The sequence below is a fragment of the Ammodytes marinus genome (genome assembly GCF_949987685.1).
Source record: "Ammodytes marinus genome assembly, chromosome: 20".
Taxonomy (NCBI): domain Eukaryota; kingdom Metazoa; phylum Chordata; class Actinopteri; order Uranoscopiformes; family Ammodytidae; genus Ammodytes; species Ammodytes marinus.
In genome coordinates, this window is record NC_137224.1 from 25,434,699 (window position 1) to 25,460,239 (window position 25,541).

The 25,541-nt window shown below is 44.7% G+C and overlaps 1 protein-coding gene across 1 annotated transcript in view; it reads left to right on the plus strand.

The window, feature by feature from the left end:
* Positions 1 to 17,638: 17,638 nt before the first annotated feature.
* The window catches only part of fmn2b (formin 2b), a gene marked incomplete at both ends in the record, with an annotated part of 138,704 nt that continues 130,801 nt past the window's right edge, over positions 17,639 to 25,541 (plus strand). The window contains 2 exons of the mRNA XM_080049559.1: positions 17,639 to 19,218; positions 22,981 to 23,222. Coding sequence (XP_079905685.1) covers positions 17,639 to 19,218; positions 22,981 to 23,222 — 1,822 coding nt within the window. The remainder of the gene's footprint in view (positions 19,219 to 22,980; positions 23,223 to 25,541) is intronic.

The window sequence follows — 25,541 nt, forward strand, 5'->3', positions numbered from 1 at the left end:
GGCCCCACTTGGGAGAGCACCCCTCCCACCCCGACGCCGCTAGCATCGGTGTCCAGCATGAAGGGCAGTGAGGGGTCGGCTGGGGCCAGCACGGGGGACTCGCTCAGGGCCCGCTGAAGGCTGTTGAACGCCCCTTGGCACTGCTCGGTCTACACAAAGTCACTGTCCTTTTGCAGCAGCCCATAAAGAGGAGCAGCCAAGCATGAAAAACCCCGTACAAACTTCCGGTAATAGGAAGCCAGGCCCAGGAAGCTCTTTTGCTGTTTCTGATTAGCAGGGGTGGGCCAGTCTGCCACCGCCTGCACTTTCGCCTCCATTGTGCTGATGCCCTCCCCCCCTACCGTGTGTCCCAAGAACTGTACCTCTTTGCGCATAAAGTGACACTTCTCTGGGTGTAGCTTCAGGCCTGCTGCACGGATACGTCCCAGCACCTGGCGCAGGGACTCGAGGGCGGAGTCAAAGGAGCTGCCGTGCGCCAGGATATCGTCCAGGTACACCAGGCACTGCTGGCGGGGGATGCCTGACAGAACCCTGTCCATCAGCCGGGCGAAGGTGGCTGGGGCGTTACACAGTCCGAAACTAAGGACTTTGAACTGCCACAAACCCCGGCCTGTGCAGAAAGCTGTCTTGAGTCTTGCTTCTGGGGAGAGGGGCACCTGGTAGTACCCACTGCGGAGGTCCAAGGCAGAGAACCAGGACGAACCTGAGACCAAGTCCAGCGACTCATCAATGCGCGGCAGGGGGTACGAGTCTTTTCTGGTCACCCCGTTCACAGGCCTGTAGTCTGGACAGAGCCGCCAGGTACTGTTCTTTTTGGGGACCATGACGACAGCGGACGCCCAAGGACTGTCACAAGGCTCAATTATGCCCGACTGCAGCATGCCCTCCACCGCTTGGTCACACGCCTCCTGACGTGCCAAAGGGAGACGCCGCGGGCGACACTTGATAGGCCTGGCATCTCCTGTGTCGATCTCGTGCTGCACCAAGTGGGTCTGGCCCACCTCATCCTCTTTCATAGCAAAACTGTCCTGGAACTCAAGCAGCAACTGCCACAACTGCTCTTGCTGCTGGTCGTCCAGCCCCTCCCGGTTCTTTATCCATATATCTCTCACGGTCGGTGGTGACCCCTCCGTCTCTAGCTGTAGTGACTGGGCCGGGGCTGCGTGGGGCACATACGTCCTGGGAATGGGTACGGACGCCGCTGGCAGGGGATTACTGACTTCGGGCTCCACTGCACACACCACTGGCGAGATGGGCCCCACAGGCGGCCCTGAACCTGAGCCAACGGGCACCAAAGCGATCACAGGCCCCCCTCGGAAGCTCACCGTGCCCTCGTCCAGATCGAGTCGACAGCCTGTGGCCTTCAAAAAGTCAAAGCCCAGAATACATGGGTCCTGCACCGCTGCTACCCACACTGGGTGACGTACGTCCTTTCCCCCCAGAGTCACTGTAAGCAGCCCTCTACCTTTCATCGGTGCCAGTCCCCCTGTGGCTGTGCGCAGCTGCACGTCAGTGGGCTCCAACTGAATCCACTCCGGGCACACGTCTGGTCTGAGCACAGTCACTGATGACCCTGTATCCACCAGGGCTGAACACGGCACCCCCTCGACGGCTACGGGGACATAGCATGAATCCCCGCCACCGAGTCGACCCACCACCACCGCCGTCCTTGAAGCTTTGATGTCGTCTGCTTCTGGGGGTAGTGGGGCCTGGCCCCCCCGGCTGTGATGACTTGGCCCCTCCGTATCTGGTACAGCTGGTGCGGGAGGAGTGGGGGAAGCACTGTTCAAGGTCCGCACATCCCCCCCTGTGCGGGCCCTGTGGCGTTTCCCGGACCTGCACGTGGAGTTGGGCAGTCTCTGACCAAATGCCCAGGCTGGCCACACCCCCAACAGACTCTTTGGTCGGGCGCTGTCGTATGCGTGACGGCTGCAGTGATACAGCCCTTATTAGTTCAGTCATTTCTGTCACCCATGCCGGCTTTTCCTCCTCCGCTGGGCCCTGGGCTGCGACGGCTGCTCTCCTCGCTGGATAACTCCCTCTTTGGCCCACCTCAGCGACCACGCCCCACACGATTTCCCTCTCCACGGCCATCTCCAAAGCCGTCTGTAGAGTGCTTGGATGCTGTAACTGCACCTGGACACGCAGCTCCGGAGGAAGCAGAGCTCTGATGAACTGGTCCCGTGCCAACTCGCTCTGTACGCTGGGGGGCATGTGTATATGCCCTACGTGTCAGGCTCTCAATGTCGTTAGCCAACACCCTCAGCGGCTCCCCCGGCTTCCTGCCACGGTTACTGAGTTCATTACGCAGGAGCTCTGGCTTTACACATTGTCCAAAACGCCTCTGCAGGGCCCCCACTAAAGCACTGTAATCATGTCTTTCACCCGGGGTAAGCAGCAGTAGGCACGACAAGGCGTCGTCTGTGAGGCACAAAGCCAGCTGCAGTGATTTAGTCTCTACTGTCCATCCCCCAGCATCAGCTAACAGTTCAAATTGAGCATGAAATGCCTCCCAGTCCGACCTACCGGAGTACTTTGGCGTCTTTACTGCTGCGGCAGCAACTGGAACATGGGCGCCGCCATGTTTGTTTACATTCCTTGCCGCGGGAATCTGCTCCGGGCGAGCGGGAAGCGAAGACAACCCTGCGTCGGCCGCTAGCTTCCTTGCAGCTCCTCTCAACCCATCTTTGGTCTCTCGGGAAACTCTTTGAAACTCGTTGTACGCCCCGTCTGTCCATCCGAACGCACCACTCTCCCGCTCCACCTTCTCCTCCTTCACTTTTGGGTAAGACATGACCGACGCTAGCTTGATGACACAATGAAGCTAACACTGTAGCCTGACCGCGACGTAATTCCACGGCAGTCCTCCGCTTGGATGCAAAAACGTTTTACTCACTCTCGTCCGTTTGTTCACTTCTGACACCAATGTAATGACCACAGGCGAGGCAGTGAATGAAGTCGTGCTTAACTGCAGGTTTAATGAATTCCACACTTGGACATGTAGGTCACAGCTTGACCGGAAAACAACAACAGAACTCCCGCGAAGAAGAATCGCACTTAGAACCCCCTCTGAGGAGGCCCGCCCCTCTCTCCCCACCCCCGTGACCAGGGGCGCCGTAATGGGGTGAAAGGTTAGGACGATTCTAAGGGCCCGTGACTGGCAGGGGCCCAAAAATATTAGACCTTAAGTTTTTTTTTTTTTTTTTTTTTAATAAACCTGTCATTGTTAATCGATAATCTCCATTAATAAAACATTGTCACTAACGTGAAATAAATAAAATGAATGGTTAATTTAAAAGTTTCTGACAAAAAGTAACAATTTCAAAACTCTGTACACCCCCCTGTATTTAGAAGTAATGGTTTGGTCCGCTTTTCAAACTGCGCATCCCGTGCCACTATCGACAGTGATTAAAGAGGGATGATTGAAACATGTCTCAACGACAAAAGTCAGGACATCAAAAGAGAAAAGAGAGGAAAGAAAAGACAGAGAGAGGAGTTAAAGGGCGACAGTATGTCACAAACTTTTTCAGCCCAAAAGGTGAGTGTAGTCGATGAGTGCATGGTGTTGTATTATGTTCCCACTAATGACTGCCAAGTATAGGCTAATTCACCAAGCTAGCTAAAATTCAGAATTTTTGTATTTTGCTCCTCTAGCTGACATTAAATCAATGTAGGTATACTTTTAGCAAGCTATTCATACTAAATAAGATGTCCATGCCCCCTGATGTCAGGATCAGATCCATCTTCAGGCTCAGCTGTTCTGCCTCCCCCTCCACCCCCCCAAATTGAACCTGAACCAGCTTTACTCCCAGTCCTATCTGAAGAAGGAGGTGAGGTTATGCTTCAGATTTTTTTTAGATTTTATGACATCTTTTCAATATCCTGTACATTGAATATTTTTCATGATATCTCAAAAATAAAGCTTTATTGGGGAAAAAGAAAATGTCTTATGTTGCTAACAGTCTCTAGTTTAACATTAACATCTTTAAGTTTAAACAAGTTTTATAAAGATTTCTAATCGTAGGAAACACTTCAAACACTTTTTTTCAACATAGCCAATGATGATTAAATAGTATATTATCATATGTGTCATGTACACTCTGCAGAGCCAGGGCCCTCTTCAGTTTGGTCAGGGAGGAGTGTGGAAGTGGAGGAAGAGGAAGAGGTGAAAGATAGTAGAGAGGATGGAGACTCCATAGACACAGCAGATGACAATTGTAGATCAGATTCAGAGGAAGACCATCGTCTATCCGATGACCCAGGTTTGTGGCCAGCAAAGATCACTGATGTGGACAGGGAGACTATTGTGAGGAAATTGACCACAAGAGATAAAGACTTACACATGCCACATGATTCTGAGGGAAAACAGTTCCCAGAATACTTGCAGTACACTAAGGCAGCAAATGGAAGAGAAAAGGTGAAGAGAGACTGGGTGATTCACAGCAAAAACACTAATGCCCTGTATTGCATCCCCTGCATGCTTTTCTCCCATGAACAAAAGAGACCTTCTGTTAGTGAAATGAACAGTCAACAAGGATATAAAATGTCTGATATGAAGTGGCACTTGGCATCAAGGAATTTACCTTTCAGGGGCAAAACCAAAGATCTGGATGATGTTCACAATGGTAATTTCCTAGGCACACTAGAGCTGCTATCTCATTACGACCCACTGTTGAATGAGCACTTAAACAAAATTAGGGAAAACAAAAAAGGAACCAGGCTGACCCATTATTTGAGCTCTGACATTCAAAATGAGTTCATTGAATTGTGTGGAACTAGAGTTTTGAAGAGTATTCTCAAGGAAAGGGAGGATTCCATTTATTATTCGGTCATCTGTGATGCTACACCAGACATTTCACATACTGAGCAGAATGTTCTACTCATAAGATATGTGAATTACAACAAAGCAACAGATGAGTGGGAGATCACTGAACGCTTCCTTGAATTCAAGAACTTTCACCAAAAGACTGGCAGTGAAATAGCCGGGATGATTGAAGATGTGCTTCAAAACCAGGGGATAGATTTAGCAGATTGCAGAGGGCAGGGATATGACAACGGGGCAAACATGTCAGGTAAAGTCAAGGGAGTCCAAGCTCAAATACTAAAAAAAAATAATCTAGCTACATATTCACCTTGTGCATCCCACACCTTAAACCTTGTAGGTGTGCATGCTGCAGAGTCAAGCAAAGAAGTTTCAACATTTTTTGGCTGCATCAATCACCTTTACACACTTGTTAGTGCCAGTCCACAGCGATGGTCCATCTTCAAAGAGAAAACGGGTTGCTCTTTGCATCGCCTCTCTGATACCCGCTGGAGTGCCAGAATTCAAGCTGTGAAACCCGTAGCGAAACACCTACCTTGTGTCATAGAGTCCCTTGACACCATACTCACAACATGCAGTCTCACCAGTGAGGCCAGATCAGAAGCTAGTGGGCTGAAAAACTACTTTATGTCTTTCAATGCTGTTGTCCTCCTAACTGTCTGGCTGAGAGTACTGCAATAATAATAATAATAATAAATTTTATTTGTAAAGCACTTTTCATAAAGAATCTCAAAGTGCTACAGAAACCAGAAACAAAATAAACAAAAGACTAAGAAAATAAAATCAGACACGTTAAAATCAGTAGTAGATAAAACAGCTAAAAGAGATTAAATAGCAGAGAGCGAATAAGAACAACTAGGGACGACCTAGGAAAACCTGTCTAAACAAAAAAGTTTTAAGCCCTTTTTTAAAGGTGACCACAGACTGGGGTTGTCGTAGGTGTTCAGGGAGGGAGTTCCAGATGTGGGGGGCAGCGAAGCAGAAGGCTCGGTCTCCCATGGTGCGGAGTCGTGTGCGGGGCTGATGGAGGAGGTTGGTACTTTGAGACCGAAGGTTACGGGTGGATGAGTGAGGGGTAAGGAGGTCTTTGAGGTATTGCGGGGCGTTGCTGTAGATGCAAAGGTGGGTGATGAGGGCGATTTTGTATTGGATTCTTGAGGTTATGGGGAGCCAATGGAGGTCTTGAAGAATGGGGGTGATGTGGTCGTATTTGCGGGTTTTCGTCAGAGTTCGGGCAGCACAGTTCTGAATGAATTGAAGTTTCTGAAGGTGTTTGTTGGGTATGCCGATGAGCAGGCTGTTACAGTAATCAAGTCTGGAGGAGATTAGGGCGTGGACGAGTTTTTCTGCATCAGAGAAAGTGAGGAATGGGCGGAGTTTAGAAATGTTCTTGATATGGAAAAAGCAGGTTTTGTACAGATGTTTGATGTGGCTTACAAAGGTAAGTTGTGGGTCCAGCTTCACACCGAGGTTGGTAACTGAGGTAGAGAGGGGGATGACTTGACCAGAGAAGGAGATGGTGGTTATGGGTGATGACTGGACCTGATGAGGGGTGCCAATTTGTATGGCTTCGGTTTTGGAACTGTTCAGCTGGAGGAAGTTGTGACTCATCCACGCCCTAATCTCCTCCAGGCAGTTGGAGAGGGTTAGAGTAGGTGATGATGAGCAGACCGGGGTTGAACGTAGGTTGGGGTCGGTTCGGAGGTACAACTGAGTGTCATCGGCATAGCAGTGAAAAGAGATGCCGTGCCGGCTGATGACACGACCCAGTGGCAGCATGTACAGGATAAAAAGGAGGGGTCCTAGGACAGATCCTTGGGGGACACCACAAGTAACAGGGGCTGTTTGGGACCTGGCAGATCCCAGGCTGACATACTCTGTCCTGTCAGCGAGGTAAGAAGTGAACCAGTCCAGTGTGGAATGATGGAGACCAATGTCGGTGTGGAGGCGGTTCAGGAGAATATGGTGGTCGACAGTGTCAAAAGCCGCTGAAAGGTCGAGAAGGATGAGCAGGGAGGGGGATCCAGAATCGGCAGAGATGAGAAGGTCATTGGTTACCCTCAACAATGCTGTCTCTGTACTATGGGCAGAACGGAAACCAGATTGAAATATTTCAAACAATGAATGACGTTGTAGATGTTCCTGTAGCTGTACGGCAACAGCTTTTTCAAGCACTTTGGACAGGAATGGAAGATGGGAAATGGGCCGGTAGTTTGAGAGACAATCTGAGTCGAGGTTGGGTTTCTTCAGGAGAGGCTTGATAATGGCAGTTTTGAGTGAGGGCGGGACATGGCCGGAGTTTAACGAGTGGTTTATTATTTGTGTGATAAGAGGGCTTATGACAGACAGGTTTGATTTGATGAGTGTTGTAGGGATGGGATCCAGGGGGGAGGTGGAAGGCTTCATTTTTTTGATGAAACCCTCAACTTCAGTCTGTGTGACTGCAGCAAAGGTGCTGAGAGGTGCTGGTTGAGGGCAGGCAGATGGCAGAAATGGAGCTGGGGAGCCTGAAAGCTGGGACCGGATGGAATTGATCTTTTCTTTGAAAAATACAAGAAACCTGTTGCAGTGTTCTGCTGTGGGTTCTGTATGGGTTTGGTTTTTGGGGTTAAGGAGATAGTTTATGGTGGAAAAAAGCTGTTTTGAATTTCCCGGACTGTTATTGATGATGTTGGAGTAATAGATGGACCGGGCTTCTTTAAGGGCTGCTGCATAGGCCTTCTGGTGATTTTTGTAGGCCAGCTTGTGTACCACCAGGCCAGATGATTTAACACGCCTCTCAATGGCACGGCCAGCAGCCTTCATCTTGCGCAGTTCTTTCGTGAACCAGGGGGCAGAGCGGGAGAAAGACACAGTTCTTGTTTTGAGAGGGGCATGTACAGTATGTCACAAAAGTGAGTACACCCCTCACATTTCTGCACATATTTTATTATATCTTTTCATTGGACAAAACTTAAGAAATGACACTTTGATACAATGTAAATAAGTCTATTTACAGCTTGTATAACAGTGTAAATTTACTGTCCCCTCAAAATAACTCGACACACAGCCATTAATGTCTAAACTTAAGGCAACAAAAGTGAGTACACCCCTGAGTGAAAATGTCCAAATTGGGCCCAAAGTGTCAATATTTTGTGTGGCCACCATTATTTTCCAGCACTGCCTTAACCCTCTTGGGCATGGAGTTCACCAGAACTTCACAGGTTGCCACTGGAACCCTCTTCCACTCATTTATGACGACATCACGGAGCTGTTGGATATTAGAGACCTTGCGCTCCTCCACCTTCCGTTTGAGGATGCCCCAAAGATGCTCAATGGGGTTTAGGTCTGGAGACATGCTTGGCCAGTCCATAACCTTTACCCTCAGCTTCTTTAGCAAGGCAGTGGTCATCTTTGAGGTGTGCTTGGGGTCGTTATCATGTTGGAATACTGCCCTGCGACCCAGTTTACGAAGGGAAGGGATCATGCTCTGCTTCAGTATGTCACAATACATGTTGGCATTCATGGTTCCCTCAATGAAGTGTAGCTCCCCAGTGCCGGCAGCACTCATGCAGCCCCAGACCATGACACTCCCACCACCATGCTTGACTGTAGGCAAGACACACTTGTCTTTGTACTCCTCACCTGGTCGCCGCCACACACGCTTAACACCATCTGAACCAAATAAGTTTATCTTGGTCTCATCAGACCACAGGACATGGTTCCAGTAATACATGTCCTTAGTCTGCTTGTCTTCTGCAAACTGTTTGCGGGTTTTCTTGTGCATCATCTTTAGAAGAGGCTTCTTTCTGGGATGACAGCCATGCAGACCAATTTGATGCAGAGTGCGGCGTATGGTCTGAGCACTGACAGGTTGACCCCCCACCCCTTCAAGCCCTGCAGCAATGCTGGCAGCACTCTTGCGTCTATTTTCCAAAGCCATCCTCTGGATATGACGCTGATCACGTGCACTCAACTTCTTTGGTCGACCGTGGCGAGGGATGTTCTGAGTGGAACCTGTCCTTTTAAAGCGCTGTATGGTTTTGGCCACCGTGCTGCAGCTCAGTTTCAGAGTGTTGGCAATCTTCTTATAGCCTAGGCCATCTTTATTTAGAGCAACAATTCTTTTTTTCAGATCCTCAGAGAGTTCTTTGCCATGAGGTGCCATGTTGAACTTCCAGTGACCAGTATGAGAGAGTGAGAGCAATAACGCCAAATTTAACACACCTGCTCCCCACTCCCACCTGAGACCTTGTAACACTAACGAGTCACATGACACTGGAGAGGTGAAAATGTCCAAATTGGGCCCAATTTGGACATTTTCACTTAGGGGTGTACTCACTTTTGTTGCCTTCAGTTTAGACATTAATGTCTGTGTGTCGAGTTATTTTGATGGGACAGTACATTTACACTCTTATACAAGCTGTAAACTGACTACTTTACATTATATCAAAGTGTCATTTCTTCAGTGTTGTCCCATGAAAAGATATAATAAAATATGTGCAGAAATGTGAGGGGTGTACTCACTTTTGTGACATACTGTATATCCAGGAGGCAGTGAAGAGAATGGTTGTAGTGTTCGACCAATTTGTTAACTGATGGAAGGTTGACTGAGGCCAGCAGTTGGAGGTCAGAGTGCAAGATGGCAGGGTTGATGTTTTTTATGTTGCGAAAATGAATATCGCGCTTAGGCTGGGGGGGTGGTATGGGCAGGAAATGTCCATGGAAATGATGCTGTGATCAGAAACACCCAGGTCATATACTGACAGATTTTTGATGGAGGGAGAGTCCGAGATGACCAGGTCTAAAGTGTGCCCCCTGGTGTGTGTAGGTGCATCAACATGCTGTGTGAGGTTGAGACAGTCCAGTACATGAAGGAAATCAGCTGCCAGGGGGGAGGAGGGATTATCAATGTGAATGTTCATATCACCAAGTATGATGTTATTGGAGGATAGAGAGCAGAGCGAGGTGAGAAGGTCGTGAATCTCTGTGATGAAGGATGGGTGTGGTTTGGGCGGCCGGTAGATCAGTACAGCATTGATATTGGAAGGGGTTTTTGATTTGAAGGCCAGATATTCAAAAGAGGACACATCAGGAAGAGACAGAGGAGACAGCTTGAGAGTGTCGCGGTAAATTACCGCCAGGCCACCACCTCGGCCAGTGCAGCGAGCCCTCTGCAGGTAACTGTATCCGGGGGGGCAGGCTTCATTTAATGCTGAGAAAACCTCAGGTTTGTGCCAGGTCTCAGTGAGGCACATCAGGTCAATATCTTTATCAAGAATGTGATCATGAACCAGGCTTGATTTATTTGACAGGGACTGTGCATTAAAGAGTTCAGTTTTAATGTGTGATTGATCAGTAGACCTCTGGATGGGACAGAGCAGGGTAGGATCAACACCTCTCCTTCCATCACACACAGTATGGCACAGTCTCGCGATGTTCCCGGCGATATTCCTTACCGCGGTGGCTGCACTCTGATGACGTGTCCGCGATGCGACAGGAAGAGCGGCAAGCCAGGTGGATGAGATGGAGCCGGTGTCGGGAGGCTGGATGTAAATAAACTTTCTCCGCGAGCTTCCAGCTTTAAGCTGTGCCAAGGTAGCGGGTCCGTTAACCGGAGTAATCAGCGGCGCTGGCTCCGGGAAGACAGGGCGGATCCATCGGCTGCATACGAGCCGGGCTGAGGGAGAAAATCCTAGGCGCAACTCAGATGAGGAAAATACTCTCAGGTGAGCTTTGAGACGGGCAATCACACCGGCGCATTTCCCACGTCTTCTAGAGCGCTTTCTCTGGGGGAGAGGGCATGATAGCCGGCATCGGTGTTCGGAGCCGCAGGGTCCGTTGGAGCGTGACTTTTGGTCACGATCCCTCCGGGGAGAGACAGTAGGCAGTCGGCGCAGGTGATCGGGAATGTCCGCCAGCACCGGTGTTTGCTGATCGAAAAGTGGGCGATCAGATGGCAACAGGGACTCAGACCAAGCCCTGAGGTCGAGGAGGGTTTGGCGATCATATGCCAGCAGAGCGGAAACATATCCGAAATCAAAAAGCAATAGGAGCAGGAAAACAAACGTAACAGCGAAAGAGCGAGGCGGACGGCTTGCCATCACGGGCGCCATCTTGTGCAATGCATTGAGGACAGGAATACAATTCTCCAGTCAGGGAAAATCTCACTCGACACAGAGGCAGCCAATATCAGAGACTTAAAGGAAGAGATGCAGGCTCTTAGAGATGGATGGGAGTCTCTGCTGTCCGAGGCAACACTGATTGCTAGGCAAATGGATGTTGCACCTCAATTTAGCATGGAAAATAGTCGCCAGAAGAAAAGGAAGAGATTCCATGATGATTCCTCTGAAAAGGAGACAACTGAGGAAAGTGCAGCACGTGTTTCGTAACACAGTGTTTTTTACTGCAATGGACAAGATCATAAGCGACTTGGACACTAGGTTCCACACCACTGCAAATCTAGTGGAAGAATTTTCTGCTGTTCTTAAAGTTGGGCAGATAAGTGTGGATAAAGTCCCTTCTGTGTGCCAACCACTGATCAGGAAGTATTACACCTGAGTTTGAAAATGAAGTGAGACACCTGAACACTGTATATGCTGCCACTTTCCCCACCAACTTGTCCCCTCTTGGTCTCCTGAATGCAATTTACAAGATGCAGCTACAAAGCATTTTTGGAGAAGTGTGCATTGCTTTACGTATATTTTGCACCCTGCCGGTGACAGTTGCAGGTGGTGAGAGAGCATTCAGTAAGCTTAAATTGATAAAAAACTATTTGAGGTCCACTATGTGCCAGGACAGGCTTTGCAATCTTGCGATGCTGTCCATTGAAAGTCAGTTGGCTAGGAAGCTGGACTTCAAAGATTTGATCAGTGACTTTGCTAGTAAGAAGGCTAGGCGCTGGGCTCTTGGTGAATAGGGATGAGAGTGGAGTAAGATGAGCCAGTTAGCCATGTGTAGCACTTACAATTGGGATGTTTTGTAGTAAACAATTTGTTTTTGGAAAATGTAGGCCCTACTGAAGATAGGTGGCTATTTAAGTTACAGTATAACCAATGTTAAATCTTGGCCAGTTTTGTAAAAATGACAGTAATATGTGTTCACTTGAACATAATTGTATCCCACATTTTTTTATTTTCATTTCTACTCCTGTTATGTTTACATTGTTTCTAGTTGGTATGGAGTTTAATTTAAAAATCTGCTGCCTATTTTTGTTTTTGATATTCATGTTGATGATGCAATTTATGTTAATTTAAAGAGTTATATTTGCAGTTACATTGACACCACAATTGATGTTGAGATTTTTTTCATTTGAGAATTGAAAAAATAAAATGTGATTTTCACCATATGAGATGGACTGTAGCAGATTTGTTTTCCAGAATATTAGCCTTACATCGTATACCGTAGAGAATTGTCTGCAGAATGTTGAACATTTGCACAGTGTTGTATTTTAACAGCTCAGTGTCAGTGTATTGTAGGCCTTTAGTATTGGACTTCAACGTATACGTGCAAGCCTGTATGAATAGAGTTATAGGTAGTTTAGGTATCTTAAGCTTCAATGGGTCGGTTGGGTTCTGGACGTTCCGTTACAAAAAATTGCATTTGCTTGGCGTGGCCTGGTTGGGGGCCCAGAGTGATATCTTTTCATGGGGCCCAAAATCCCTGGCGGCGCCCCTGCCCGTGACGCTACAGTATTACCCGTGACGCTACAGTATTATCTGCGAAACGGAGCAGTTTTTACGAATTCGCATAGCCCCTTCATCTGTATAAATATTAATGAGCACAAACTTGTGAGCATAGCCTATATTTTGTCACAAAAGTGTATTTACGCCATAGTTTTAACCCATATAGTTTATAAAAGGTTTAACTGGACCGACCAGCCAAACACCGGGCTGCAGACGCGGAGCCCACTTTCGTTTCTGATTTTTGATATATGATTTAAACCGATATTCAACACGTATTGAACACAGTAGGCTACTATGGTACAAGTGCGGCGATTTAATTAGCTGGCATAGCAGAACTAACACGCTGTGAGTGTTACACTTGCGAAACCAACACATTTTAATTTGTTCTATACAGTTTAACATTGTAATGTTGCCCCCTTGACTTGGTGGTAGTCAAGAGGGTGTGATATAAATCCTGATTTGAGAAACAAGAGACACGAAGCAAAACTTTCATTAGTCTCGATCGCAGGATTTATTCTGCACCAGGACATTTATTTCTTCCAAACATCCTGAATTTTACTTTATATCAAAACAATATAAACATATTCAACATATTCAACATTTTTCTTTACACTTAAAAAGTGATTTCTTATTAGGTTACTCTTTTGGTGTAAGTTAAACTAATTCACTCAGTACACAATGTTATCAAAAGAAAAATACAAAAAGTGCACTAATTTAGCTGTTATTTAACTTCTGTTCATTCATCAAAAACAACTTAACATTACAGCATAATGCACCTTTAACAGGTCTACGTTCGCACACAATGACATATCCCATTCAGCTGTTTAGCTACGGTACGGGCGTCACACCCTTGCATTGTCCTCACACTCACGTGCCTCAGCATAGCATTACAACACTAGTCACTTGATCATACATAGATTAAATCCACAAACACATATTACAAACCCACGTTTGGTATAAACTAACTGTAAGCGGCTAAACCGTGCCGAGGTGAAACTCACGGCTTCATGAACCCAATGTCAGCATAAAGCTTGTAAGAACCCACTAGCTCCGCTAGCTTAACAGCATTAGCATGTAGCTTCATGGTCACGATCACACAAACATTCACAAAACAACCCGTTACTCTTATTCTGACTGAAACTACTACACTCATGACCTAACTAACATGTTTACTCTTCAAAGTATGCTGTGTGTGTGCATTTTGTAGGACTATTAACCCACCTGATTTGAGAAACAAGAGACACGAAGCAAAACTTTCATTAGTCTCGATCGCAGGATTTATTCTGCGGTGCCGTGCCCCCGTGGTATTAATGATCCCCTGGGTGCTGTGCGCCCTCTAGTGGCTTGGTGAGTCATTATAGCGAAAGCTGACATTTTAAAATAGATTATTTAGTACAAAACAAAAAAAATAAAGGGGTGTCTATTTTTATCTAACTAAACCTTCTTTTACACTTTTTACTGATGCATCACATGTATTCATATTTTTAACCCTTTTTACACAATGTAGAACTACTTTTTCTAACCCATTACAGTAACATAAAAAAATAATTGTAAATACGTTACTCACCGAAAAAACTGGCGACCACAGTTCTTAGACCATCGGTTGGTACAGTGTACCGAGGAGCATGACGACATCTCCACAGCAGGGATCCACACACGAATGGAGGAATGAACGCACTGTCTGCAGTCGACTTCAAGATGACGGAGTTAGCATGCTAACCCTTACAACTAGCCTTAGAGACGCAGTGAGGGACAGAGGCTAGCTGTCAATCAAGAGGCCGCGCCCCTAAAATTAATATATTTTAACCTCCAATAGAATAAAAACTAGCCTGCTAGAAAGAAATTCACCCCCCTCAGAGTTGTCATGGAGATATGAACTAAACATACAGACTAGAATGGTTTTTCAATCCAGGCCTGAAATAGGTTTAATAATGCTGTGAAAACGGCATGTTTAACATTGGAGTCAATGAGAGATGGCTCTCTTCTGCATACAGCCCCCAGTGGCACTTCCGGGTTACTACAGTTGTGTCACTTCCTTATTGGATGCTGGTAAAAATCGCTGAGGTTGGGGCTTGGACCATACACAAGGACACATCGCGCTTGCTAGCACAAAAAACTTTTTTTTTGGTCAGTTGGAAATCAAGGCAGCCCGCGCCCGCGCCCCCCCCCCCCCCCCGACAACTCACGGCGCCCGCCCCACCACTTGAGAAGCACTGCTGCTTTGGCAACTGTTGATAAATAAAAGAACTTGAACATGGTTAGCTCAGAAAAAAGGGAAATTTAAAGATGAACATTTCCATGACAACTGCAAACTCCCTCTGGATAATATTATTACCTACTGACGTGACCTTGTTTTATTTTTACATAAACTTGAAATTGAAAATAAACTTGAAATTGAAAATAAATCGTATGGCATTTTTCACTAATAAACATATATACTTTTTAATAACACTTTTGTAATCACACCAACGGCTCACCTTTATTTGTAACGAAGAAGTATTATTTGTAAGTATGGGAAAAAAAGGCTTCTGAGGACTAGCTTCTTGATGCATTTAGAACTATAGGCAGAGGTGGAAAGAGTACAAAAATATTCTACTCAAGTAAAAGGATACTTACTTGGATGAAATTTTACTCAAGTAAAAGTACTGGTCTAAAAATCTACTGAAGTAAAAGTGAAAAAGTAGCTGATTTAAAATGTACTTAAAGTACAAGTTACTAGTTACTTTTTAACACCGGGAGGGGCGGGGGTCTCTTCTGTGTAGGGCATTCTTTATATAGACAAGGGGATATAAATCTCAAACTAGTTTTGTTTAATAATGCAACACTTTTACAAATTAAAGTGCACAAATTAAACAAATCATGTCACCACACATGTATGTATGTATGTATACTGTGTCATTATACTTTAGATAAGCAAATATGGAGCAAATTGTCTGTTAATGGGGGAATGGGAATGTAACCGGTCTACAGACCTAAACAGACTGCAGCTGCAGTTCTAATAATGTAATTGTGTACAATTGATCTAAACCATGGAAATTGCAAGGTTAGGCTGCTCGATTTTGATTGCATGATTATTTTGATTGACATTGTGTAATCACAATTATTAGACAATTATTCATTGATTTAAGAACTGCAACATGCACTTATTTAACATTTGAAACCATGACTTTTGACTTTAAACATATCCTAATTGAACTGAAAACAAGGAAAATGCAAATAGCCTAAGTAAAACATATTTTTTATAATTAAATAAAACAAGTGTCAAAATCAAAATAAACCGTTGCAAATGTTGTTGATAGGGGACGTCTTTTGCTAGCAAGAATGTGAAGGCATATTTTATTTATATCTCATGGAGCTGGCAGGATAAGCAAGTTGCATTGTAAGCTACAGTGTTCTTAATTGATGACTGTTGTGGTGGCAAGAGTCAAGGAGCTTTAAACTCCTGTTTTTTATTAATTTATTGCTTGGTCATAGACCACTTGGATTCGAATTAAAGGGAGTAAACTAATTGGTCGTGATGTTTTGAGGTGCAGCTGGGTCGCATATGACTTTTTTTCTCTCTCTCTCACGGTCGAGCATGTCATCTGACTCGCGTGTCCGTGCATAACATATCTTGCACATTGTTTTAGTCTATTACTTTTACCTTTCTTCTCGAGCAAAGGCTGACTTTCTGCCGTCTTCTGGAAGTTTTTCAAAGCTCCCGGCAACACGCACCGTCTCCATCCTACTCTGCACTGTTAAGCTGAAAGCTAGGTGAGGGAGGGGCCGCCGATCGCACGGCTGGATGAAAGGTTTGCTGCATTTAAAAGCCTTCACGTCTTCACGTGTGGTACAATGACAGTTTAACTAGGATTAATTTGTTTTTAATGATAGAGGGAAGCAATGTTTGTTGTTATCATTTAGTCGCAATGATCCTGTCGATCATTCTCTGTGTTAGTTTCCGGTATTGTGCCGTAAAAATAAAAGCCCCCCGCGATATTTCTTTTCTTTTCTCTCCTTTTCCTATCTATTTACTCAGTAACGCAGGTGATATAAAATGTAGCGAAGTACAATACTTCAAAATAAACATACTCAAAGTAAAAGTAAAAGTATAGGTTTTAAAAATCACTTAAAAAATTACAAGTACACGAAAAAACTACTCAATTACAGGAACGCGAGTAAATGTAATTCTTTACACCCCTGACTAGGTAATGTAAGCAGCTGGTAAGGAAATTAAAGGGGCTTGGGCCACAATATACCTGAAAAATCTGAAATTTCCCTTAAACGGGAGCTTTTAATGCCCCCGAATTTGGGAATTTTTATGTTTTTCATGTGCATTTGCAAAGGCAGAGTGGAAAATGGACAGCTAGGCATCCGTTGTACTTTTCTGCACACAAAAGTCCCACCCCTTCCTCCTAGGCGTGTAAACATCATTGTCTTGGAGGCAGAGAATCGGCCAAATCTCGAATTTTGTACAAGATTTGTAACAATATTATCATAGATACTAATAATTAACTTGTATGGGAGTGCAGTAAATTACAATCTTAATGCTATGAAAAGGTCTTAAGAAGTCTTAAATCTGAGTTGGAAAAGTGCCCTGAGGAAACAAGGGAGGAAAGTGCCCTGGAAATTACACAAAATGGTCCCGAAGCATAGGGGCAAAAGAAGCCCCTTGTGAAAATAAAAATGTAATTTCCTACTCTGGTTGGAAGGTGTCTTTACATTTACATCCCCACCTCAAGCATTTAATCCCTTATTACCTCTCAATCCTTTTTACTATGCATTCCAGGGGGCTTGGCTTTATTACCCGATTCACATTGGTCTCAATCTCTCCCGGTCTGCCTCCTTTTCAGAGCCCCAGAGCATGCAGTGCCTGTGTCTTCTTTCAGCAGATGGAGAGGAGGAGGGGGAGGGTAAGACGGAGAGACAGAAAGGGGAGGAGGGAAAGGGAGCTGGTTCTCTCTCTCTTGCATCAGCAGCAACATCACTGCCACGGCAGTCTCCATCACAGGAGAACAACAAGCAAGATCGCAGAGCTGTAACTTACATCCACCAGATGTCCATCCACAGATAAGGCTTAAACGATTGTAGATTTTCCAGACTCATGCATCCTAAAGCTCAGGCATGACCTAAGAGGAGAGGCAGGAAGCCATTGTATACGCTCTCCATCAACATGGGCAACCAGGAGGCTAAGCAAAAGAAAGCAGCAGCAGCAGCATCGGGTAATGGAAGCTACCCTTCACTGAATGAAGGATGGAGAGAGGGAGGAGGGGACACGACAAAAAAGGGAGGAAAGAAAGTTCACAGTAAGCATGGAGGAAATGGTGGAGGAGTGGTGATGCATGGCACTGGACCAGGAAAGACGAAAAACAAACCCGAGTCCAAGTCCTCTGTCTTTTCTATCCGGAAGAGAAAGTGCAATCTAAAAGGAAAAGGAGACGCGTGTTCGTCAAGGGAGGACGTTTTAGCATTTCAGCATGACGAACCGGACGGCACAAAAACACCTGAAATGTCTGCAGATGAGCTTGGACAGTCAGACGTTGAGGCTGCTTTTCCTGGGCAGGAAAATAAACCAAAGCCAGGGGCAAAGGCTGGAAATGGAGATCCGAAGCAGGAAATGCAGTGCAAAGGCCAAACAGCAGCGACAACATCTCCCACTGAGGATGGGGGGCACAAGGGCGGGAGCTCGGGATCTGACACAGATATCTACAGCTTCCACTCTGCAGCTGACCACGAGGATTTGCTTGCAGACATCCAGCTGGCTATTATTCTCCAGCACCAACAGAAGCATGGAGGAGTTGACTCTATTGTGGAAGCAAAGGGAGGGGGAGAAAGGGATCCGAGCATGTTAGGAGGGGAGGGCATGAGGAAGCAAAGTAATGAGGTGGTTGAATTAACTTTCACTGAGGTTGTGGACCTGACCCCGGAATTGGAATTAGGATCAGATGCCTTGTCATTCCTAGATACAGGAACTCTGTCAGGCTCTGTCAAGCACACGGGCCAGCTACCAACACTACAGCCCCCCCTACAAACAGATAGGACGGAGGAGTCTGATCATCTGGGTCTAACTGGGAAGGGGCATACGGAAGCCCACTTTTGGGTCCCCACAGGAACAATAGACGAGCAGCCCCCTTACACAGCCATCACCATGGCTACTGCCAGGGGGGCAGTGGAAGGGGCCATTGCCATGACAACCAGTGGTAACAGCTTCCCCAATCTCTCGTTTGACATTGCTGGGAAAAGCCCAGGGGAGGAGAAGGAGGAAGCAGTAGGACAAACGTGGCAGGAGAGGGAGGCTACGTCAGATGTGGATCTCAGTCATCCACCAGCAGACAGCCACAACAAAAGTCCTGAATACAGCAACGAGATGAGCTCAGAGACTGCGTTTGAAGAAGGTGAGGGTCAGTCGGGCTTGTGTACCAGCGCTGAGTCCCTTGTGGACTGCCCTGGGTCTGAATCCAACCACTGTGCTCCCGCCAGCACCAGTGCCTCCCCCTCCAATCAGCAGTGCAGAAGGAGTAGCGTGTGCTTTACCACGCCGCCTCTCCAAGACAGCCCCACATTGGCTAAACGACTACTCAGGCCCACCCACTCATCCACCTCGTCTAGCTCTGTGGTCAAACCCTACCCTCCTATCTTCCCCTCCTATATCAAGACCACCACCAGACAGCTCAGCTCCCCAGGACAATCCCCATCACTGTCCCCCTCCCACAGCCCCATGTCCCCACGCAGAGCCCACCATCACCTTCACAGGTACCTGCGGTGTTGCAGCATGATGATTAAGAGATTTGCTTTACCTTTACCCTTGACATGACGGTATCCAATGAATAGTTACAAATATAAATATTTTAAGCTTGTTGCCTCACTCTCGGGTTCAGAACAAGGGTACGGAAGCCATTCTTTAAACTGTGCATGCAGTTTTTAAGAAGATTTGGGCAATGGTCGCTCATCGCTTGTTAGCTTAGCTCCAATACTGGTAGTCGATGGGTCGCGTTAGCCTGCCTCCGCAGACAGTCAGAAGATTCACTTTACAACGTAACTGGTTGTAAAGTGTACATCAATGGTTCTGTGTGCTTTTACGCAAATGTGACACTTTTTGTCTTTGCTGGTCAACAATTGCACGTTTCACGTGTTTTGGAGTATTTGTACATGATGTATTAGTATCTTTACTTATTCCACCCCTGACATTTATAACAGATTGCATTGCAGTTTAGTTCAGGGTACGTTCCATCATACAACACTCCCTTTAAAAATGACTGAATATAAGACCTCCTTGTGTTTCTGTGGGAGCAAACAACCTCAAAAACTTCAAAACGGTACAAGTTTAGCAAGATTACGTGCTTTTAAATGCTTTAATTATATTCCAATTCATAAAGAGTCCATACTTCTTCACAATAATTAATCATTTATCTTACCAGAATTACATATATTAAAAAAACACCAGCATTAATTTGAAATTATAGGCTAAATAGCCAGCAACATTACATATTCCATGTCTGAATATCTTCTATATCTATTCTGCAGGAGCTCATCCAAATCATGTAATAATGTTTCAGACTTTTAAATGTTTGCCTTTCCACTTCCACAGCCATTTCATTTCATTTGTATTTATTTTTATTAACCTTAATTTTTTTCAGGAATATTCCCATTGAGATTCAAACTCTCTTTTTCAATAGAGTCCTGGCCAAGAAGGCAGCATAAAAACATAAAAGTTTCACATTAAAAATCTAAATTTCATACTCAAAACAAGACACAAAACACAATAAAACAAGTCACAAAGTCTGTATTCAATATCCGGGCATGCACAGTTCGTGGTTAGATAGTCCTTAATCCTGCTTTTCAATCATCTCCATAAAGTATTTAAGTTTGCAAAGGCAAAACATCCTTGTGAAAGCATTATGCCAGTTTTTGTTGTTGACAGCAACAATAAGGTAGCCTGGCATTCCCAGACCTGCCACTAGGCACTGGCTAATTAAATTTGCTGCGCGTGTTGGTCTGGACACGCTCCGTTGAAGCTTATCAAGAAAGCCAGAAATCTGGCGGGCGCGCCAGAGCCCCTTATATGGTACTCTGCGGAGGACGTAACCGGATGACGACAGTGACGTGCATGCGACGTCGAAGCCGTGATAGTAAACATCAGAGATGGCTGCGGATATGTTGTGTGAGTTTGAGACTGCTTTGGCCTCGACCCTTAACGATTTGGAAGACGGCACTCAAATCTTTCATTAGCAAGTAAGTGGAATGTTCTATTTTGCCGACCGACAACGGCAAACGTTTAATATAACAGTTTAACAGCTGTTCGCTAAACGAAAGGGGCTTACGTCGCCTTGTGCATCGCTCTGATTGGTTGTAGTGCTATCCAACTGCGTGCAGTGGCATTTGAAATGCACGAGTAGGAGCCGCCCCTTGAGTTGGAAATTACTATTGATCGTCGCCAGACCCTCTATCGTTCAAGATATCAGGGTCTGGATTCCCAGGCTAACAATAAGGTATTATTGTTTTAAAATGCAGTGCATTTATTTAGCATTACAAACAGATAGTAACATACAGTATCTTTGACAGCAATACAATTAGGCCTATACATGATGTCAAAAAGGGTGACCTTACGGCCTCTGCACACATCCTACCTCTACTGCGCGTCTACCTCGCGTCTGCGTCTGACTTTTTGTCACTGACCGTGTAATCAACCTAGAGCGGGCACACATCCAACCTCAGACGCACTGCTGATGCGCGTCTGAGGCACGTCTGCAGCGACACTCCCCTTTACCTCAGGAGGCTCGCCTATTTTTTTCTGAGCCGCGCGTCTCTCTCGGGTCTCTCTGCTTAAACTGATAGAGAAATACTCTGCTGAGAGTCATATTGACTTCATACCGGCAGCTTTCGCAGTAGTTTCACCATTTCCTGGTGTGTCCCTTTCAAAATAAAACTTCCAACAAGCGAAAATGTGGCAAAAAAAAATTAAAATAAAAAAGGCAAAGGGGCGCACGGATTACTGTCCAGACTCAATATTAGACTCAATATATATCATATGCATCATAAATTACACGAAAGAACTTCAATTTTAATGGGAATTATCTATGTAGAAAGATAGGGCTTTTAGAAGCAGCGCTGCAGCAGCAGCAGCTGCTGAGACGTTCCATGTGTGTCCGAGAAAAGTCAGAGAGACGCAGCAGTAAGGTAAGGCGACGCGCTCCAGAGGTAGACGCAGGATGTGTGCAGAGGCCGTTAGGCTTGAGGTTATTAACATCTGGTTACATTTTAAAACACATAAATGGATTTTGCTGCTAAGGTACAACAACTAAAATGGTCTGAATTGAAGAGGTAGGGGAGAACGGGGTAATTTGTCACACGGGTTGGTTGTCACAATCGTTATATCTCGGAACCAGAAGGCGCTGTCTGTGAAATTTTGGTATGTAAATATCCAGAATTGGGATCAGAGGTCACCTATATAGTCTTCCTTGGAGTTAGACTGCTGAATTTGAGGTGAGACGACTGTTTGTGTTTTTCATGTCAAATTGAAAATATTTAGCTCCTCAGTATTTTTCTTCTGGGCTTTTACACAATGGGTTTATAACAAAACACTTGTTACCCATACAAAGTGTGAAGGGTAAACTATAGTTTAGATTGCGGTTAGCAAGCTAATTAGTTGTCAGATGGTTGTTGGCCTTGATGCTAGCAAGAAATTCAAGTTGGGGTTGGTCGTCAAATTTTTTGGGGGGTTGGTTGTCACATGTTATCTCAAGGCTGCAGCCAGAAAAGGAACCCAATAACAAAATAAATTGTCAAGCTGTATCCTCACTGACACCCCAGAGAAGGAAAGAATAGAGCAGGAAAAGGCAGCTAGCATGCAAAAGAAAAAAGGACAACAAAATCAAAACAACCCAGTGCATCCCAAGCTAGACCAGCTGCCGAGGCTACAGTAAGTTATGTAGGCCTATTTGTCAACTTGACAATGCAATTAAACTTTCAAATTTAGTTCTACTTTCTTGCCTTCTTTTTTTTTTTCTTCATATTTTTATTGGGTTTTTTCTTTTTATAAACACAACAAAAACACCCACAAGGAACAATTGTCTCGTCATGAGTATACATTGCAAATTTTAACAATGAAAATAAGCATAGATTATACAAATATTTGCCTTCTTTTTAAGATTATTCCCATTAAGATAACATTGTGACAAACAACCCCGTAGTGTTTGACAACCGACCCCTTGATGGGGTTGTTTGTCACAATGTGTAAGGGTGTCTTTGATGATTAATTTCTTCTTTATTACAATAAGATAAGAAAAGTGAGGGGTACACATTTCAAGCCAACACCTTAAGCTTCAATTTAATGTAGGAATGACTATTGAAAGATGTTTAGGTGATAAGCAATTCTCACTAGAGTAAAAAGTGTGCCTACTTACCCCGTTCTCCCCTACAAGATAATTTAAAAAAAAACATTTTCATGTGCTCTGTGTTGTTTAATTGTATAAGTGATCAGCAAGGTGAGCTCACTAGAAATGTAAATGTTGACAGGACACTGGCAGAAGGTCACCGAGGCCGGAGGCAGCGCTCTGCAAGCCTAGCTGGGCCTTTGAGTCGCTCTGCTGACTGGACGGAGGAGTTTGAGAGGCGGGTGAGGAGCAGAGAGGAGGATGGAGGAGGTTCTGGAGAATATCTGCTGGGCTACAGAGAAGGAGGCAGCCAACCTATCTGTGCTACCAGACAATCCTCCTGTGGACAGCTTTCTACCTGCGGCTTTCAGGATATCTTCACAGGTGAATATTGAGTGGTTTCAGTTTGATATTAAAGTTGAAGCAAAAAAAAGAAGAACATTTCAAAAGAGAACAAAGTAAAGCGGGCCACCTAACCTAAACTTAACCTAAGCCCAAGATAAAAGACTGTCAGGAATAATAATGTCCAGCACTTGCATACCCATGAGTGCAAAAGTCATGAAATTCAGCAAGGACTGTCACCCAAAGGTCAACCGCTCTCCCTGAGTGTATGCAATTTTAATGTACAAGGATTCATGAAGGGAAACCTTTTATTAAGACCTATAGGAACTGTCAGACATCAATCATCCAAAAACTCCAATATGTCCTTGATAAAAGCAAGCAGGGACATTGACAACACTACTGGACAAAGAAGAAATATCTTATTTTTTATCTTTTTTCCATAAACAATTTTTATTGAAACATTTCTCTTTTTTTATATCATATATATATAGGGGAGAGTGGCCTAAGTTGTGCATTTTGGAAGTTGTGAAACCCCTTGTTTCTAGAAAACTGTGGAAGTGTGACCACATATTTAAGAAGAGCCATCCATTTGACTCATCCTGTAAAGAAGGGAGACACAAGGAATAAGATATAAGCACATTTAAGCTCAAAAAACTGTGTTTTGCTTTTCAAAGTAAAATTTCCATGATCAAGGTTTTTTTATTATTGTGTCTGAACAATTAGACAAGTTTGAAAACATTTGACACGTTTTAGTGCTTTGGTATGCTACATTTTGAGTCTATACAGTTAGCACGATGTCAGCCCTAAATTGCTGCATTATGCTTATTATCCAAATTTCTGGGATTGGGGTGATTTGTGCCAAAGGGCCTGGGTGAGTTATAAATAAGTTAGTAAGTAAAATGTATTCATAAAAGCACATTTATGACAGTTTGCACTGTCCAAAGTGCTGTACATAGTGCATTCAGTAGATAAACAATGAAGGTAAAATAACAATAACCAAAATAAAAGACGTAAAGCCCATACATCCACATAAACACAGATAGTAGTGCAGAGGTAAGATAGTTAATGGGGAGGAAACACCAGGGTGTACATATGGGTTTTGAGCCTTGATTTAAAGGCAGAAATGTAGGGGAATCACATTTGTCAGGTGGCAGTTGGTTCCACAAGCACGGAGCAACTAGTGCAAAGTACATTTCTGAGAGTTGTGCCAGTGGCATGGCTGTATATGCTGGTCACCAAAAGAAAGTGTTTGTCTACAGTAGCTCAGAAGAGAGTGACATCTCAATTTCACTTAACGACACCACCGATGAGAGTTCAGATGGCCAGAAAGATGATGATGGTGACTTTGACATTGTGAGCTATGCAGGTAAAACCATTAGATCTGCTAGGCCTTGTTTAAGAACATTGTCCTTCAATCTTTGTCAACTATTTACTTTAAATACACCTTAAATAAGTGATTGTCTAATGGATTTGTCTTCCATTACAGTTTATGAGATATATATCAATGGCACAATTCACCCCATGGTATTCTCTCCAACCGCACAACTTACACCACACCGGGGGCAAGTTGTGCATCAAGACAACTTTTTTTCCGAAAGCTATATTTCTTCAACAGTTTATTCCAGATCCAAAGTTTTTATTGCCAGGGATGCACAACACCCTGAAGAGTGGCCTTGTATTGTGGACAGTCTAAGGCACACCTGTGCACTAATCATGATGTCAGATCAGCATCTTGATGTGGCACACCTGTGAGGTGGGATGGATTATCTCAGCAAAGCAGAAGTGCTCACTATCACACATTTAGACAGATTTGTGAACAATGTTTGAGAGAAATGGTACAATTGTGTATCTGGAATGAATTTTAGATCTTTAAGTCCATCTCATGAAAAATGGGAGCAAAAACAAAAGTGTTGCGTTTATATTTTTGTTGAGTGTGTATATATATATATATATATATATATATATATATATATATATATATATATATATTAGGGCTGTCAAGCGATTAAAAAAATGTATCTAATTAATTACAGGCTCTGTGATTAATTAATCTAAATTAATAGCATACTTATATGACACTTTTATACCTGTTTGTAAACAGCTGTATAGCCTACTACAGTTTGTTTCTCTGTCTCTCTCTGTCTCTCTCCCTCTCTCTTGCGCGCGCGCGCTCGCTCTCCGTCTCTCGTAACTTCTGTCTCCTCCCCTCAGCCAGCTTTATACATGAACTAGCGCCGAATTTTCTCAAAAAAACAAGCAGACAAATTTACGACTTTCCATCTCCCACAACAGACAGCGCTGCACTGCCACCATTTCGTAGCCTACTCATAGGCAAAAATATTGACACACACACACACACAC